The sequence below is a fragment of the Trachemys scripta genome, chromosome 1, assembly GCF_013100865.1.
Source record: "Trachemys scripta elegans isolate TJP31775 chromosome 1, CAS_Tse_1.0, whole genome shotgun sequence".
Taxonomy (NCBI): Eukaryota; Metazoa; Chordata; order Testudines; family Emydidae; genus Trachemys; species Trachemys scripta.
The window spans coordinates 335084841-335104630 of record NC_048298.1 but is presented as its reverse complement, the minus strand read 5'-3'; the positions used below and the strand labels follow the sequence as shown (position 1 = coordinate 335104630).

Sequence of the window (19790 nt, the reverse complement as noted above, 5' to 3'; positions counted from 1 at the left end):
ACATAATACAGACAGTTTTGCTTGACTGCCTCAGTTTTTATTGTATTGAATTTTAGTAGTTAATTGGCTTTTGAGATAATGCAGGAGGTGTCTGAACAACAGCTAGCTTGAGCCCTCAGTGATGGATGGTGAATGGATCGAAGCATCATTTTACACAGTGCCTTGTCCAGTGCTTAGATAAGGGACTTTATTATCTATCATTTGACAATACTTGTGATATAACTGCTATGAGGAATGTATCACTGTTCTAGAATTATATGGGGAAAGAATGAAGTAGAACATATTGTCTTGTAAATTAATGTAGTCTGCTTGTAGCAATTTAAGCAATAATCAGATAATAACCAAGAGAGAGGCTAAGCCTATTGTTGAAAAAATAAATGATACATTCTGGAAATCAGTTTTATAAATCACAATTACTGTACCCAACTATGGGAAACTGAAAATGGGGGGTAACAAACTGGTCACTTCTGCACAGAACTGCTATCTCATTTTCTATTTTCCCTTGTACATTGTGATTTAGGGTAAAATTTTCAAAAGCACCTAAGTCCAATTGATTTTCAATGTGATATAGAGATCTAAGGCACTTAGGTGCTCTTGAAAATTTTACCCTTCATCTAAAGCTAAAATATCTTACAGTGGGAGAGAATCATGGACTGTAAAGATTGTTTAGGTCATCTTACTGAGACCCCCATCAATGCAGGATCATTTCCTATAGAATATTTTCACTTTTCCACTCAAGTTTTTTATCTCTCTAGTGACTGAGTTTGCACCTCTGCCTTTAGTGACACTGTTCCACAGTCTAATGGTCCTCAGTATTTAGGTAATGCTGCTATGTAGCCTTCATTTTCATTACTTCAGTTTTCTTCCATTACTCCTATATCCATGACACGGATGGATGGAGCTGCTTTTGAATGACTCCATTCTTTTCTCTCTGAGAATCCTGAGGGTACTTTTAGGTGATTGCTCATCTGCCCCAAGAGCTCTTCCATGTGAGGCATCATGTTGTTGGGTTTTTTGGAAAGGGGTAGGGAGTTGGGTATTTTTTTTTTTTTTTGCCATCCCTCCTGTTTATCATTTTATATGAGTTCTTGTGCGATATAGTGAGGTGATGTAGATTGTGGTGCCTTTGATATGCTGAGGACAGCTAGATCCATGTCTCCATTTCACCACTCAGAGGGAACATGTAATGGCTTTTCCAATGTTTAGTTAATCAAAGTAAGGACTTGGGATGGGAGTAAGCTGGCTGAGACTCAGGACTTGTCTTGTTATCAGATTTGCCCGTTACTTTGGGGTATGCTCATTTATTAGGGTCACTCTTCTGGGAAGGTAGGGGTTCTGTAATCTATCAATGTGCTGCTTGTGTCACTTGTGTTTTCATACGGAGCTCTACTTCACCCTTCTGTAAGTTCCCTCCCAATGGAGTTATCCTGCAGGATCTAGGTTCCCCAGGGCTAGATTCCTCCAGCCCCAGAATCTCTCTCTCTCACACACACGCACACACACACGCACACACCCACGCATCTGAGCTGACCTATTATATGCCCCTGGACTCGGCAGGCTGGGTCGAGCAGCACTTCCAAGCTGCCACCCTCCTATGCCACAGGTTCAGCACGTCCCTATCCCCACTTGCATATGTTCTGGTAGTAACCCACTTAATGAGCAAACACTATAGGATTTTTGGGCACTACAGGGATCTTTAGCTTAGGTAAGAGGACCGTTGCTGCAGAGCAAATGGGGAAGCCAAAAATACACACACACACAAAAGAGAGAGAGGGAGGGAGGGAAGCAACCAGCTTAACCATAAAAGTTGTTTATTGCCAGGTAATAACCATAGGGGAGCCAAACAAACAAAACAGTTACAATATTAAATCTAACATAAATTTGATTACAAAATAGAAAACTATACCTGATCACACAAGTCAGGGTTAGAAAGCTATACCTAGAGTAAAAAAAAAAAAACAGAGACAGAGAGAGTTGGGTTTTCACCACTTCCGTGAAGCTTGAACTAGTCGGGATTCCCAGGTGGTGGTGGTAGCTGAGGGTCCAGAGTGCTGGAGACAGGCAAAGCCCCCAGCACGATCAGTCAGGAGAAGATGAAATCCCAGAGGAACTGATGCAGATTTTGGATCCAGGCATCAGAACACTTACTTGAATATGGGTAAGGGTTTTGTAGGGAAACAACAATGGTTCAAGGGAGAACTCTAGATTTGTTTATGGGTAAACTGATGGCTCAAGGGAGTATACCAAAGTAGTTTTGTTCAGGCTAGACAATGGGAGCTGATCATTCCTGGCTATGGGCGGTGTTCCTTCCAGGGAGCTCGCAATGCAATTAAGCAGCTTCACTATTTTGGATACCAATAAAGGATTTATTACTAGAATTGGTCCGATAACTGCTGACCTGGGTGTGTGCAGGCGTGGGCTCATTAACATCTGGAGCAGAGATCCACCATCATGCAGTGCTTCCCTGCCTTTCTGGTCCCAGAGTTCAGTGCGGTTCTTGTCACGGAGTCCCCGGGCGATGCTCTGGAACTGCTCCCTACAAAGCCAGTCAGGGACTCTGGTGAAGTCTCCTCTCTGTGAGCAGACTGTCTTCGGGGCAAGAAGCTCACACGGCTTCCACCTTCCTGGGTCTGACCTTTGGAGCATTCAGCATCCTCTGCCCCTCCGTGCGCTTCCCACAGCGAGTCTGCCCTGGCGGGGTCCAGGGGAAGCAACAGGGTCCCGCACCCCCACTTCGCAGTCAGACGTGACTCTTAGCCAGCCAGTAAAACAGAGGTTTATTAGATGACAGGAACACAATCTAAAACAGAGCCTGTAGGCACAGAGAACAGGAGCCCTCAGCCGCAGGGCCGGCTCTGGCTTTCTGGCCGCCCCAAGCAAAAAAAAAAAAAAAAAAAATACGTGGCGGCCAGAACAGCAAAGCAAAAAAAAAAAAAAAACCTGCGGCGCGGCCGGAGCCAGGGTGCAGGGGGACTCCCTGCCCTGCAGATGTGCCCCGGCTAGCGGGGGGAGAGAGAAAAGGGGGGCGGCCAGGGCCTCAGCGGGGCGCTGCCATGCGGCCCCTCCCGCCGTGCCCCCTGCCGGGAGGGCTCCGCACCACTCCGTTCGGCTGGGAGGGAAGGGCGCGGGCTGCCCTGCTTGGCTTGCTGCAGGGTGCTCCCGTCCTCTACGCCGCTGCCCCCTACAGGGCGGCCAGAGCGGAACAACAACAAAAAAGCGGATGTGCCGCCCTAGGATTGGGCAGAATGCCGCCTCCTACAAGCTGCCGCCCCAAGCACCAGCTTGCTCGGCTGGTGCCTGGAGCCGGTCCTGCTCAGCCAGGTCCATCCTGGGGAGCAGCAAGCCAGACACCCACGTCTGCACTTCACTCCACAGTCCCCAGCTAGCTCCAAACTGAAATTCCCTCCAGTCGTCTCCCTCAGCCTCCCCCCGGCTCCTCCCCCAGCCTTTGTCCACTTTCCCAGGCAGAGGTGTCACCTGGCCTCCAACCCCCTTCCTGGGTTCTCATGTTACCTGCTCAGGTATCCTCCCTCAAGGAAAGTCTCCCATCCCCCAATGCAGACAGTCCCAACAAAACTCCCCTGCAACCTTCCCAGGTCAATACTCCCTACCCAGTATTCAAAGAACCCATTAAGAACATTCCCACTTCCTCACGGTTCTTGCCTTGGAATCGCTGTTCTCCATTCTGTATGCTAATAGAGGTGCCTCCCTGTCACATCTTTGATGAAAATGAGGCTAGGGGAGTTGCCCCAATCCTGTCACCCTTGCCCAGAGGGGTTTAGGTGTGTCTCCCACGGCCTTTTCATTGCTTTTTGTAAGTCTTTCTTCTGATCGGTTTTGGTTCAAGCAGAGGCTGGGTGGGGAGTGTCCTTCATGAGTCAGACAGGCTGAATACTGTGCCCTGGTTCCCCAAGAACACAGAGCTGAGAGGTAACAGTCTACCCTTAAAATGCTGCAGCAGCCCAGACCTAGCGCTGTCAGGAGATAATTTGGTTTAACTGTGTCACTCAGGAGTGTGGATTTTTCCAAGTGTAGACCAGTCCTTAGTCCACATAAGAGACAATGAAATAATGGTGGGCACTTGAAGGGGAAACATGAAATGGCAGAGATGAAGGAGGCTTTGCATACCTTTTGTTTGATCAAGTTCCCTTTTCTCTTTGTCTTGGATTTTCTGCTGCTCCTGGATGTCCAGACAGGGCTCTCTTGCATCTGTATGTGGCCAGGTTATGATCTTTTCGTTGTGGTGTGGGCCCCAATGTTGTTATCCAGGCCTTTGTCACCTCTGAATGGATTACTGCGTGCGACACTTTCTATGTGAGGACTGCTCTGGAACTTCAGTTAATACAGAATGCAGCAGTTTGTTTTCTGCAGGGAGCACATTACTTCTGTGCTGTGCCATGTTCACTTTCAGGTGTTCCCGGTATTGGCCCTCAGGGTTAAATGGCAGAATGGTAAAGGGGGGTGATTACAAAGAATGGTTTCCACTGGCATTTGTGTTCCATGCTTAGTCAATTAGAGCCTGAGTATGTCTATCTGCAGGGCAAGATTGAAGGCCCATGTCCCAAGCTTTTTTGGTCTGTTGGAGGGAGAGTTTTATTTTAGGTGACTTGGAGGAACTTAACTGTGCGCACTATGTTAGCAAATTATGTGCAGAACCCAGAACTATGAGTATGCGCATTTCAAATGTTTAAATAAATGAAGGAAATACTAACCTTTGGACCACCCCCAAAAAAATCTCTCACCCTCATTGTTTGCCTTCTCGAGTTCTGTAATCACTCCACCCTATGAGTAGCCACGTACCTAGGCTGCAAATGTTTAGCCTTCCCGCATGGGTAGGCTTGGCAGAACTAGATTTTTTAAAATAATTTTAATTGATAATATCCATGTTTATTTTGTAACATTTTTTATGTATTTAAATTTTCACAGTCATGCAAAATTATGGGGTTTAAGCATTTTTAAATTATTTTTATCAATTAGATTTTCACAGTTGTGGGAAATCATGGGGGTGCTCAGCCAATGGTGGCAGGTCAGACAAGAACTATTTAATGATAGTTGAGATTCAAAAAATTAAACCATTAAAAAATAAAACCATTAAAACACAAATTGACAACATCATGTCAAAATATACAAAGTAAATAGCGTTAAATCAAACTCTAATAAGTCCTCAATCCGCATTTTTCTTACTTTGCCTATCTGTACGTTTTGATTCTTATCAATCATATTAAATAAACAAACATAAATAAATTATATATTTTCATTGCTTTGTTTGTGTACGATGAAATTGACATTTATCAATGTTTCCCAGTAAAAATCTAATCCTTCCAAGTCCACTCAGACGTCAGTCCTTTACCCACTTAATCATTTGAATTGCTCTCCTCTGAATTCCCATCAGTTTGTCAGCCTTTTTCTGGTGTTGATGTACAGTCTTACAGCAGTGGTCTCTGAGGAAATGCCACGAGTGGGACAGCTGGCAGTTTGGAGGCAGGAATAAGTCATCACAGAAATACTAGGGAGCAGTGTTCGAGGTCAGAAAAATGGAACGAGACATGTCTTTGATGCACCATCAGGATATGCTGTTCACTACACCGCAAAATTTCAGCGTATCAGAAGGGGTAGGGTTTTGTGCTGGTCTTCGCATGTATAAACTTAAGCACATCTGTCTGAATGTAGGCAGTAAACTATATGGCTGGAAATATAGGCAATCTGTATAACCTGCAGGGACAGAACTAAACCAAGCTGTTCCTTTTGGTTTAAAGCAGTCAAAAGGCTGTATCCATCAGTTATTATAATTTATTGCCGGAACGCCTTTTCTTTTGTGTTTCTACAAGGTGTGCATATTAAAAAGTTATTCAAAATGGAGGGATTGGGGTGGTTAGGAACCAAGGCCTAAGAACCATTAATCTAAGGCAGCACTGCATAGGAGAACATAATGAAGAGCAGAGATGGTAATAATTTTCTAGAAACATTTAGAAATACATGAAAAATAAAAGGCAGCTTTAAAATATGTACTTGAGTAAGTACTACAGCCCTGAGTGCTTTTCATTTTACGCAGCCAGTTATTACATCATAATTTTTAATCTGGTTCAGTTAGTGTTTCTCAGATCTATAGTGCCATAAGTCTTCTGCAGGGAGAATATTAAATGAACATTGAGTTTTCTGCTACTATTGATTGTGGATTAATTTTCAGAATGATCGGAAATGAAAATTAAAAAAAAATAATCTTTTTTCTTCTCTAAGGACTGGAATAAAATTTTGCTTGACGTAGTCCCCCCAAATTCTCTCAGTACTCACGTTGTTGTTGTTACAGCAGCAGCAGCAGCACTTAGATGGCTCAGCCAATATCAGGGCCCCGTTTTGCTAGGACCAGTGTTGTCCATGCCCCAAAGAATTAAAAAATGTAAGTCCCTCATCTAAGTCATTGGGGCCTCCCCACAGGGGCAGCAGTTTGTTGGCGCACACTGTCCTCTGTGCAGGATCGGAGCCTATATAGACAAGACAGACGGCGTGAGAGGAAACAAGGTCATAGAGATGGAAAGTGACTACTCACAGTCAGACAGGAAGTCAGTGGGAGAACCAGGAATAGAACCCAGGTCATCACAGTGTTGCCAGCTCTCATGATTTCATTGCAAGTCTTGCAATATTTTGTTTTTTTCTTAAAGCACCAGCACCTGTAGTTATGAGAATCTCAGCTTTCTCTTTTTTAAAGAAGTAAGTTTGTAGTCATCAAGGTTGCAGAGAAAAGCTGGAAAACATAAACCATATAAAGTCTCAAAAACCAGAAGGCAAATTAAAAGACTCAAATGTATTATTTTTTTAAATCTCACAATTTTTAAGCCAATCTCTTAATTTGGGGGGAGGGCTCTAACTTATTATTTTTGAACACTTAGGGTTGGCAAAACTGCCTGACTATCCACTAGACCATACTGCCTTGGATTCTGAGACCTTCTCATTTTTCAATATTAGCAGTAGGAACAAAGCAGCAACCATTTCTCCCACTTTTCCTTAATAAACAAGACACAATTATTTGTTGCTGAAGGTCAAGACTTATAAAGTTATTGAGGTATGTGTGATCTGATCTCTTTAGGGTGGAAGAGGGACTAGAGCAAAGGTCAAATATGTGCTCCTGTGGGTGAGATTATTAGAATTTCTTTAATGGAATAAAGATTTATTTGAAATGAAATCATTTTTGAAATGGTCATAGCTTTATTGTATTTCAAAGTAAAAAATAAAAACGAAGAACTCAGGCTGTGCATAAGCTAAAAAAAGGCTCAAACATGAGCAATTCAACACAAATAAGAATATCCTATAACACACTGTTGTCTCTGTATGTTTTAAATAGCATCCAATTATTTGAATAATTAAAGCAATCAATTCAGAGAAATGCAACAAAAAACACAGCCCAAAATTTTCAAATATAAGCACCTAATGTTAAGCACTACATCTTTACAAGCATCTAAGTAAAAGTGGTCCGATTTATTTTAGGCCTATTTATTTAAGTGCCTAACCTTGAAAATTTTGGTCAAAGATTTGTTTTTAAAAGCCTTGTGAAGAGAGAGGGTTTTTTTGTTTTGTTTTTTTGCAGTGTAGTAGTAGTTTTCCGGTACAGTGTAGTATAGAATATTTGATTGCTGGAAATGTACCAAAGAGAGCAGATGGAACTTTTTCAAAATGTAGTCACTTAGGAGTGTACTTGCGGTTAACATATGTTGAATTAATGCACCATTACATATTAATTGTATTGCAGTAGTTTGCAGATGCGTCCATCAGGATTGGGGCCCTGTTGTGCTGGGTGCTGTACAATCAGGAAACAAAGCAATCTCCACCCCAAGGAGCTTATAGTCTAGGTATGAGCAAAATGTCACCATCCGAGTATAGAACATACAGGAGATGAAGACAAGGACACAAGGTGTTCCTGTTGCTACTAGTGTTGCACATGGAGAATAGAAGTAAAGATTGATATTGCATAAACTAGACTCTGCCATAATACAAATAAATGTCTTCCATCAGCCTGTGACAAACTCACTTTAACCTGCTAATAAATCACATTTGAGAAAAAGTATGCCCTAGTGGATTGAACATTGGACTGGTACTTAGGAAACCTAAGTTCTTCTTCGAGTGCTTGCTCATGTCCATTCAACTTAGGTGTGTGTGCTCGCCACATGCACCGGTGCCGGAAGTTTTTTCCCTCAGCAGTATCCATAGGGGACCGGCTCCAGCGCCCCCTGGAGTGGTGCGCATATGCCACATTATATAGGGCGCTGCCGGCTCCCCCCACCCTCAGTTCCTTCTTGCCACCAGTGATGGTGCTGGAACTCTTGCTGCTTCAGCTGGTGCTGTTGTTTTCTGGTTCGTACAAACTCGTTAATTCTTGTACTATAGTGTACAGTAACTCCTCGCTTAACGCTGTAGTTATGTTCCTGAAAAATGCAACTTTAAGCGAAATGATGTTAAGCGAATCCAATTTCCCCATAAGAATTAATGTAAATGGGGGGGTTAGGTTCCAGGGAAATTTTTTTCCCTGGAAATATATACATACACACACACAGTATAAGTTTTAAACAAACAATTTAATATTGTACACAGCAATAATGATTGTGAAGCTTGGTTGAGGTGGTGAAGTTAGAGGGTGGAAGAGGGTGGGATATTTCCCAGGGAATGCCTTACTGCTAAATGATGAACTAGCACTCGGCTGAGCCCTCAAGGGTTAACACGTTGTAAATGTAGCCTCACACTCTACTAGGCAGCAGGAATGGAGGGAGGGGAGACAGCATGGCAGACAGAGACAGACACACACACCCTGTGTGTGGGAGAGAGAGAGAGATGTGCATTGCCCCTATAAGTTCGCTGACACCACTCTAAGTACACTGCCTTTAAAAAAATCAGGAAGTTGAGACAGCAGCTGGGGCCAGCAAGCTCTCTCCATCCTGAGCCCTGTCCTGTCCCCACCCTGCTCTATATGGAGAAGGGGTAAGCAGGGTGCAGGAGTAGGGGGAGGGGGACACCCTGATATTAGCCCCCCTCTTCCCTCCTCCCCTGCACAGCAAGCAGGAGGATCCCGGGAGCAGCTCCAAGGCAGAGGGTGGGAGCAGCACATGGCAGTGGGGGGAGGGACAGCTGAACTGCCAGCAATTGGTAGCCTAATGGGCAGCTGCTGCACAGGGAACTTAGGGGAGCGGGGAGCTGATAGGGGGGCTGCTGGTCCACCCTAGTTCCAAGCCCCCACCAGCTAGCTGCAACAGGCTGCTCTTCCTACAAGCAGTGGACAAAGCAGACAGCTGCCAAACAACGTTATAAGAGAGCATTGCGCAACTTTAAACGAGCATGTTCCCTAATTGATCAGCAACATAACCACGAAACAACGTTAACCAGGATGACTTTAAGTGAGGAGTTACTGTAGATAGTTTTCTGTTAGTGTTAGTAAATCCCTTAGCTATAGTTAGAGACTTCGTAGGTCCCGAAACGGGACTTTGCCTTGGGATGGGGCATGCACGGTCCCCAGGCTTTAAGCCCTGCAATCACTGCAAGAGGCCCACACCCATTAGTGATCCACACAGCAGCTGGCTGTGTTGCTTGGGTGAAGGGCACATTAGTGAAAGTGCAAGATTTGCAACTCCTTCAAGCCAAGGACTAAGAAGGAGCACGATATTCGCTTCAGAGCACTCCTTATGGAGTCGGCCCTCACCCCAACACCAGAGCAACGCTCCGACTCGACGCCGAGCACCGTGACATTGGTATGCAGTGCCCCACCAGGACCATCCACTGGCCGGCACCGGTCCCATCCATTGCTCCGGCCAAGAAGACGGTGCGAGGTTGGTCTCCAACCTCCCGCAAGAGAAAGGATAAGACTGGGTGCGAGCAAGGTCCAATGCTGGGTGACTCTTTACACCTGGAGAGAACAGCTGCCTCTCTCTCTCGCTCCCCTCCGGTGCACAAAGCCTCGGGTGCAAGGACCTTGCAGGTCCAAGAGGGAGTAGGGGAGCAAGCCACTGGACCACCAATAGTTGGGGAGGACCCTATGGCACCGGCATCCTCCTCGTCATCGTCAGACGAGGCTATAATGGGACCCCCTCCCCTGGTTCCTCTGGATGATGTTAAAGCACACCAGGAACTACTGAAGAGGGTCGCCGCCAACCTGGGTCTTCAGGTTTAGGAGTTAGAGGAGCCCTCGGACACTTTCTTCGGTGTCCTCTGCTCCACAGCACCGGCCAGGGTGGCTTTGCCCCTTCATGAAGGGGTTTCAAAGATCATCAGTGCCCTGTGGCAAACTCCCTTCTCCCTGCCCCCCATCTCCAAGAGGGCTGAGCGCATGTACTTTGTGCCATCCAAAGGCCACAAGTACCTGTACACCCACCCTGCTCCCAACTCGCTAGTGGTAGAGGCAGTTAACCACAGGGAGCGACAGGGTCAACCCGGGGCTACGCCTAATAACAAAGACTCCAAGAGACTAGACTTGTTTAGGCGTAAGATTTATTCGTCCTCTAGTCCCCAGTTGAGGGTGGCCAACCATCAGGCCCTCTTGGGATGCTATGACTTTAACATGTGGGAAACCATGGCCAAGTTCGAGGGTTCCCTCCCTGAGGCTCCTAGGAAGGAGTTCAGGACAATCATGGAGGAGAGCACGACTATGGCCAGGGCGACACTCCAAGAGGCGTTGGATGCGGCAGACACCGCCGCCCAAACCATGGACTTGGCCATTGCTATGCACCGGGCATCCTGGCTGCTCCTCTCTGGCTTGTCCACAGAAGCTCAGCAGTCGATGCAAAACCTTCCCTTCAGTGTGCAAGCCCTGTCTGCGGAACAGAGGGACAATAAGCTCCGTGGCCTCAAGGACTCCTGCACGACCCTTAAAACGCTGGGCCTGTATGTTCCTGGCCCTGCCTGCAAGCGGTTCAAGCTGCAGCAGCCTCCGGGCCAGGGGAGCCACCCTCGCCAGGGACCTCCCCATAAGAAATCCAGAGGCTACAAGCGGTGTCCTAGCCACCAGCCTCCGCAGGCTTCTCAGTCGAGCTCGTTTTTAGGGTACGCCTGAGGGCGACCTACCAGACTGTTCCCAGGATCCTTCCTCCCCTATTTTTGCCAACCTCCTTTCTCCTTTCCTCCCTGCGTGGGAATCTATAACATCGGACCGATGGGTCCTCAGTACGGTGGTGTGGGGTTACACCCTTCAGTTGCTTTCTACCCCTCCTTACCACCCTGTCCCTCTTCAGGAAACCCTCTCATGAGAGTCTCCTCGCGCAGGAGGTAGAGAGGTTACCGCAGCTAGGTGCGGTGGAGGTCATTCCTCCAGAGTACAGGAACAAGGGTTTCTATTCCTGTTACTTTTTAATCCCAAGGGAGTCTGCGACCTATCCTGGACCTGCAAGACTTGAACCGCTTCCTAGCAAAGCTGAAGTTCCGCATGATCTCCCTGGCCTCCATCATCCCTTCTCTGGATCTGGGAGATCCGCCCTCGATCTGAAGGATGCGTACTTTTACATCGCCATCTTCAAGGGACACAGAGGCTTCCTCTGGTTTATGGTAGGTCCCAACCACTATCAGTTTGTGGTCCTCCCATTTGGCCTAGCGACAGCACTGCGGGTATTTACCAAGTGCATGTCGGTGGTGACTGCATACCTCAGACATCGGGGTGTCCAGATCTACCCGTACCTCGATGACTGGCTATTCAGAGACACAGACAAGTACAAAAGGATATTACGAGGCTGTTAGCCACTTGCTGTCACCTTGGCCTGTTGGTAAACGATCAAAAATCCACGTTAATTCCAGTACAGAGGATAGAGTTCATCGGAGCGGTGCTCGACTTGACCTGCACCAGGGCGTTCCTGCTGCTGGAGAGATTCACGGCATTGACGGACCTCATCATTGAAGTCCCTGTGTTTCCCCTGACCACAGCCAGGGTTTGCCTGAACCTCCTAGGTCACATGGCAGCGTGCACATATGTGGTGCGCCACACCAGGCTCCAGATGCAACCCCTGCAGCAATGGCTGGTGATGGTCTACTCCCAGTCAAGGGACCTCCTGGAAAAGGTTGTTACCAACCCCGCAACGATACTTACCTCGCTGTGATGGTGGACTGACCCCGGAAAAGTCCTGGAAGGAGTTCCCTTCGTCAGCACTACACACTCACTCAAGTTGGTTTCGGATGCCTCGGACCTTGGCTGAGGGTCGCACCTCGGCACTCTCCAGACCCTGGGTATGTGGTCCCCACAGGAAATGACACTACACATAAACGTCAAAGAGCTCAGGGCGGTGTGCAGGGCATGCACGGTCTTCCTACTTCACCTGTCGGGCAGAGTGGTCAGAGTCTTGACAGACAACATAGGTTCGATGTTCTACATCAACAGACAAAGGGGAGCGCGATCTTCGGCCCTCTGCCAAGAGGTACTCCATCTCTGGGACTTCTGCATTGACCACAGAATCCATCTAGAAGCATGTCACCTTCCGGGTACCAAGAACACACTAGCAGATCACCTAAGCATGGACTTCTCCTCTCACCACGAGTGGGTGCTCCATCTGGAGGTAGCTGGCACGATCTTCCAGAGGTGGGGAACGCCTCAAGTGGATTTGTTCACCACCTGGCAGAACAGGAAGTGCCACAGGTTTTGCTCCAGATAGGGTCTGGGCAAGGGCTCCCTCTCCGATGCCTTCCTCCTGCTGTGGGCAGGAAGCCTGATGTACGCGTTCCCTCTGGTTCCGCTCATCCGCAAGGTGATTGCGAAAATCAAGAGAGAGAAGGCTCATGATCGCCCCGGCGTGGCCTCGCCAGCACTGGTTCGGGATGCTGTCGAGCCTGGCAGCAATCCCTCCCTGGCCCCTGCCGAACCGATTGGACCTGCTGTCAGAGGATGACAGTCGACTCTTGCACCCCAATCTCACGTCCCTCCGCCTCACGGCATGGATGTTGCGTTGCTGACCCCTGAGGAACAGGCCTGGTTGGAAAGGGTCCAGAAGGTCCTCCCCAAGAGTAGAAAGCCCTCGACTAGACAGACTTACCTGGCAAAGTGGATGAGGTTCTCCTGCTGGGCAGCCAAACGGGGCATCTCCCCCTTTGCATTCTTGGGTGCAATCTATCTTAGACTACCTGCTTCATTTGAGGAACCAGGGCCTGGCACACTCCACTATCAGGGTGCATCTGGCGGCCATTTCCACCTTTCATCCGCCAATCCAGGGATAGACAGTGTTCTCCCATGACACGATAGTCAGGTTCCTCAGGTCTTGAGAGACTTTTTCCACAAGTTCGGTCCCCAGTCCCTCAGAGCAATCTCAACTTGGTTCTGTCCAGGCTCACGGGCCCGCCCTTTGAGCCTTTGGCCTCGTGCTCCCTGTTTCCCCTATCATGGAAGGTAGCTTTCCTGGCAGCTGTGATATCGGCAAGGCGAGTCTCCGAGCTGCGAGCCCTGACCTCAGAGCCACCATACACGGTCTTCTATAAGGACAAGGTCCAGCTCCGGGCCAAGTTGGCCTTCCTTCCCAAGGTGGTGTCTATTTTCCACAGGAGCCAGGATATCTCCTTACAGTCTTCTGCCCCAAGCCCCATAAGACTGGTGAAGAGAGGCTCCTTCATGCTTTGGACATGACAAGGGCCCTGGCTTTCTACCTAGGCCGGACAAAGCCTTTCCATAAGTCAACTCATCTTGTCATTGCTACAGCTAACAGAATGAAAGGCCTGCCGGTGTCCACACAGAGGATTTCTAACTGGATCACCTCTTGCATTTGCACCTGCTATGAGTTGGCGGGAGTCCCTCCGCCACCAATCGTCAGAGCCCACTCGACCAGAACACAGGCATCTTCGGCGGCCTTCCTGGCACACTTCCCGATCCAGGACATCTGTCGAGCCGTGACGTGGTACTCGGTGCACATGTTCACGGCCCACTACACATCACTCAGCAGGCCAGGGATGACGCTGGGTTCGGCAGAGCTGTGTTGCAGTCTACACGTCCGTGAACTCCTACTCGCCACCAAGGGGTACTACTTGGGAGTCACCTAAGTTGAATCGACATGAACAAGCACTTGAAGAAGAAAAGACAGTTACCTTTTTCCGTAACTGGTGTTCTTCAAGATGTGTTGCTCATGTCTATTCCACAACCCGCCCTCCTTCCCCACTGTCGGAGTTTCCGGCAAGAAGGAACTCAGGATGGGAGGGGAGCCGGCGGCACCCTATATATTGCGGCATATGCATGCTACTCCAGGGGGCGTCAGAGCCGGTCCCCTATGGATACTGCTAAGGGAAAAAAACTTCTGGCACCAGTGCATGTAGAGAGCACAGACACCTAAGTTGAATGGACATGAGCAACACATCTCGAAGAACCCCAGCTACAAAAAGGGTAACTGTATTTTCTGTTCCTGACTCTGCTGTTTGCATGCTGGATGACTGGGCAAGTGACTTCACCTCTCTGTGCCTCACTTTTTCATCTATTAAATGGGGGGTAATGATCCTGACCTCCTTTGTAAAGCATTTTCAGATCTATGGATGAAAGTACTATGTAAGAGCTAGGTGGTATTGTTATTATATAGTAGAAATAGAGTTGAAAGTATTATATGGAATATGTGCCTTGTCTCTTTAAAGGCAGACAGTGAGCTGGAGTCAATTTGACACCTCCAGCCAGGACAATCAACTTGCAGGAGCTGGGTCATTAGGGTGGAACAAAGAGAAGAGGACCCTTGAAGTGGGGGAGGTTTATTTGGAAATAAGATAGGAAAGGGGTACAGGAGAGACAGGAACCCATACCTGTTTTCTGTAAGGCAATGAATGCAATCCTGACTGGAGTTGGAATGCATACAGTGGCTATATAAATGAGTGACTGTCATCGCCTGCTCTTTGAAGACGCCTTCATAGATCATGGAGGGATGGGGCAGATGAAAGTAATCTGAAAAGGGGTGTAGGGACCAGAGAGACAAGGAAGTGGGAGGATACATACTCAAGGCAGGATCTGTAGAGACTGCCCTGCCAGAGGGCAAGGGAGGCAGAAGAAGGACGAATTCTAGCAGTGCAAGAGTTTGCTCGTTGACCATGATGACCTGGATTGTGCCCCAGTAGATTAGTTTGTGCAGAGGGTAAGGCTGGCTAGGCTGTGGAGACCATTCCTTTTGTTGCAGTCTCCAACTCCAACAGTTTCTTGCTGCTGTTTGGGAACTTCTTACAGATTGTCCTACGAGGTCAAAAACCAAAACAACACCTGCTCAGCCTCTAAGATCCTGTCTAGATTAGGGTGCAAGGTCTGGTGTTCAAGTCAAGTGAAGCCAGGGAACATACACTGTCTTTAATACATGTTAAATTGGTTGAGTTATAGCCTAGGGGTGAGCCCTAACTGCCGGGCTATGTGGTCAGTCTGTGTGTGTCTCACTCGCAGTGTCTCCTGTTGAAACTGTTCCACTTTGTATGAATAATAAACATTCATTGGGCCAGAGAGAGAGAGACTGACTCTATAGCCAATGGTCAGGGCACTGCCGTGAGAGACCCATGGGTTTCCTAGGTGAGTGCCTTAGTCGTTGGGCTAGTGGATATTTTGAGCTGGGATCTTTCTGTGCAAAAAATGTTGAAAGGTCTCAGTTTTGTTCTTCATTGTACTGAAAACAAATACCAAAGTTTCCTTTTTTTGGCCCAGCCAGCCCTAGCTAACATGTTCTTAAAGCTCACCCTTTACCCTGGTCTAGACAAAGCCTAACACAGGGAATGAAGGAAGGCTATATAGAGCCTTTCCTGCTTGAGCAAAAAAGGGGGATCATTTCCTACAAGCCGTGCTGCTTTCAGGGCAGAGATCTTAAATATGAACTGCAAACAGGGCCGGCTCCAGGCACCAGCCAACCAAGCACGTGCTTGGGGTGACACCTTGTAAGGGGCGGCCAAACTTCAGGTGGCGTGGCGGCGCTCGGGTTCTTTTTTTCTTTTGGTTCAGCAGGGCAGAGCTCAAGGTTTTTTGTTTGTTTGTTTCAGCGGGGCAGGGCGGCGCTCGGGGGGGGTTGTTTCGGCGGGGCAGGGCGGCGCTGGGGGTGGGGCTTGTTTCGGTGGGGCAGGACGGCGCTGGGGGGGGGCTTGTTTCGGCGGAGTGGAGCTACTTTTTTTTTTTTTTTGGCTTGGGGCAGCAAAAAAGTTAGAGCCGGCCCTGACTGCAAACACCTAATGACCATAGATGAGAACAGAGTTTAAAAGGCTTTAAGTGGCACGAGAGCAGTCTTCATGGATCTTGCAGGTTTCCCAGCGTAGGTGAACATACTGAAAAGGTTTCTGACATGAAAAGTTTGTGCTGGGGTTTTCTCCTTCCTAGCCCAATTCAGCTCCAGCTTCTCCTTGTCTCCTTGCCAGCTACCCTTGTGGGCTCACAAAGAAGTTACTACAACTTCAAGCAACTGTTCGGCAGTTTGCCTGGCTGTAGGGCTGGTAGGAATGATGGCACATGGTCTCTGCCTTGGCACTTTGCGAGCCACAGAGCCCATCTGTTTGGGGGATGGGGGTATCATGGGAGTCACAGTCTGGGTGCTCTGGAACTGCTCTGAGTGAAGCCAGTCACGACTCTGGTGCAGCAGGACTCCCCTCTCTGGTCACTCTTACACCATGGCAGGAAGCTGCTTTGGCTTTGGCGCTTCCTGACCTCGGAGCACGCAGCACCCCTGTTCACCCCATGAACTTCCGGTAGTGAATCCACCTGGATGGGACACCTGGAGAAGCCTTACACCCCCCCCCCGTGCACCCCATCTTCGTAGTCAGCAGTTACTCTCACCCAGCGTTGAAAAACAGAAGCGTTTATTAGTCGACGGGAACACAGCCTAGAACAGATATTGTTAGGACAGAAATCAGGAATTTTCAACAAGGTCCATCTTGGGGGGCTCCAGGGCCTGGTGCCCTGGATTCCCCCCACCCCCGAGTCCCAAAACAAGAGACTGACCAGTTTCCACCAGCCCAGCCTCCGACCCCCATGGCACCTACTCTGTCCTTTGTCCCTTTCTCTCTCCCCCCCAGGGGCCCAGTCTGTTAATACATGTGCAATGGATGTGTGTTATATCCTGAAAAATAGCTACAAACAGGCTGTGGCAATATGGACATCATTTCGGGCGGGGGGTGGGGGGAGGGATGTCAAAAAAAGAAAATGAATCTTCTAATGAATGTGAAACTAAGTGTGGATATTTCTGACTTGACTTCTTCCTCATTAGGGTTCTGGGTGCAATCACTGAATCTATAAATAACTTTCCTAAGAGCTGCTTGATTGCTAAAATCCTGTATATTCCCAAACACATCAACAACATGGTTTTATATAGGGGGGAGGGGGAATCTGTTAAAACTCAGCATATCCAGCATTAATGATAGCAATTTTTAATTAACCTGATTTAGAAGCCAATTGTAATACTGATGAAAATGAAAGGGTAGAACATACAGTAATTTATTCCAGTACAGTGGTCATTACTGTTGAATTAAATTTATTCAAATTCACTTTAAAAAAAATCTTTGTAGCACTAGGCTTAGCGCTGGATGCCATGCTCTGGAGATTGAGTTAGCGTACAAGCTTGGACATTGTATAAGTGTATGCATGGCTGTGCAAACGGTTTGGGGCAAAGTGATTCTTTAACAGTGAGGGAAGCTCAGGGGGAGTAAAGACCAATCTTGGTCTTGTTTAGAAGAGAGAAAAAAAATCAGTCTGTGGTCTTTTACTAACTGCCCCTCTACGGGACGTGCTGGTTACAGGAAGATGGTCCTTGTCAGTTCAACATAGGAAACTGCCTCGGATTCACTTTCTCCTCCACAGAACAGTTCCTACCTCTGTGGGCAGCAGTTGTTCAACAGCACAGAACACCATGGTCCAGCAGGAAGTGAACCTGTAGGGCTGTTGAACCTGCATGAGCGGTTTAGCTAGAAAGACTGTAACTGAGTTGGAATGAAGTATTCAGTCTGTGAAATAGGCCAAAAGCTGTGGCGCTTTAAAAAAAGCCAAACAACCCAACCAGTCCCCCACAGGCTGAACTCCAGATAGAAGAGGAGAACATACAAGAACATTGTAGTGTACTGAGAAAAGCATGCTGCTGGATGTGTGCATTGTGTATGTATGCATATGTTTATGAAAGCACATGATGGAATGATTTTCAGGTGTACAGTAAATGATGCTTTTCAGGAGGGGTTAGGGTCCTGTTGACTTCAATTGCACTGCTTATGTGAGCAAGGGTTGAAAAATAGGGCTTTTAGTTTTAAAAATGATTTTCCTCTGAATTCACTGGGACCTATATGTCCCTAGCTGATTGAAGAAGGATCAGCCTATTAAAACCCTTTGCCTTACCTGTTAGTTCCAAATGGTATAAATTGTCTTGCTTGTCATTTTCTAGGAGGCTTGGCAGATAATTGGGTACCTCCTATTAACGATAGTTGTGCAAGTGATGAGTGGCCCCAAGAGCTGTGGTGCTTTCATGCAATGTCTCTAGCTTTTCCATAACAAAGGAATCTGGCTTACAGAAACTCTGCTGATGATGGGGAAGGGCCCACCTGAATAAAGTGCTGACCCTTTGCTGCGAGACGTAGAGCTCTCTCAGTTCCCGGTGGGAGTAGGATTAAACGGGATTGGATCATAAAGAAGCAGTACCCTAACTTTCTAATTTAAGATCTGTTTTTAAATTCAGTCATTTGTCTATTTAGCAAAATGAAGACTTAATAAAACGTGTGTGCTCCAATCTTGACATTTTATTGTGAGTTCAGTAAGACTAATACATCCCGTTAATATGGCGCTGCAAGCAGCTGAGTAGTGTAGTGTTTTACAGAACAGGTAGTTACAGAATACGCTGAATATTCCTGTGTTCTTCAACATGTTGGTTATTTGCCTTCAGTTTCCAGGAGAATAGTATTTCAGTATTGAAGATGACCAGGGAAAACTATTACTATGTTCTGTGCTGTCTACGTTTCCTGCCCATCTGATAATATATGTTCAGCTTTATATCTCAGCTGTGCCAATCATCCTTTTGTTTAGACAGATTTTTTTTTCCTCCTAGGGTGCTCTCTTTTCTCCTTACTCTTATTGACAGAAGTGTATTTTCTCTGTCCTTCTCATTGCAGGTTATCCAACTGGGTATCCCACAGCTGCCCCTGCCTACAATCCGAATATGTATCCAACCAGTAGCCCTGGCTATGCCCCAGGTAAAAACAACTTTTCATTCTGGAAACAGTTCACGACGTGCTTAAGGATACAAGAGAGTTTCACTCATTTGCCCTTTGTTAATTGGCACATGGAACCCTGCTGTCACCATATGTTTTTCAGCAAATAGTACAGAGACTGTAGTAAACTCCCCCATTACTTCACAAAATATGTCACCACATGTTTCCCAATCCCTGTCATAGGTATGTCTATGGCCCCCTCACGACAGCATCTGAGCTCCCACACAATCTTTAGTGTATTTATCCTTGCGATCCCTCTGTGAGGCAGGGCAGCACTATTATTATGGGGAACTGAGGAAGTAACTTGCCCAAGGTCACATAGGAAGTCTATGGCAGAGCAAGAAATTGAACCCTGGTCTCCCAAGCCTTCAGCTAGTAGCCCAATCACTGGACCATCCTTCCTCTCTAGAATTTATCAAAAGTATCATTATAAAGAATTAAAACAGAGCTGCATTGTCATATAGGTGAACACAGAACATGTTGTAATGGTGATAATCCTATGTTGTAATGGATTATCCTTCCTTTTCAGTGCGTGCACTTAATCAATAATTGGCAACATTCAATAATTCACAATAAATTGTTCCTGCGCATCATCAGTGCAAATTAGCGAGGTTCCACTGGTGATTAATTTTGACTATTCTAAAGTAATTTTCTTGCCTAAGCAA

General features: G+C 47.2%; 1 protein-coding gene across 6 annotated transcripts in view; it reads left to right on the top strand.

The window, feature by feature from the left end:
- FAM168A (family with sequence similarity 168 member A) overlaps positions 1–19790 on the top strand; it is a 341239-nt gene that overhangs the window by 271005 nt on the left and 50444 nt on the right. For 5 of the 6 annotated variants that reach the window (XM_034759178.1, XM_034759180.1, XM_034759177.1 and 2 more), the window contains one exon: positions 19027–19107. The exons of the other annotated variant lie outside the window; for it this stretch is intronic. In XM_034759178.1, the coding sequence (XP_034615069.1) occupies positions 19027–19107 (81 nt within the window). The remainder of the gene's footprint in view (positions 1–19026; positions 19108–19790) is intronic. 6 annotated transcript variants of the gene reach the window in all.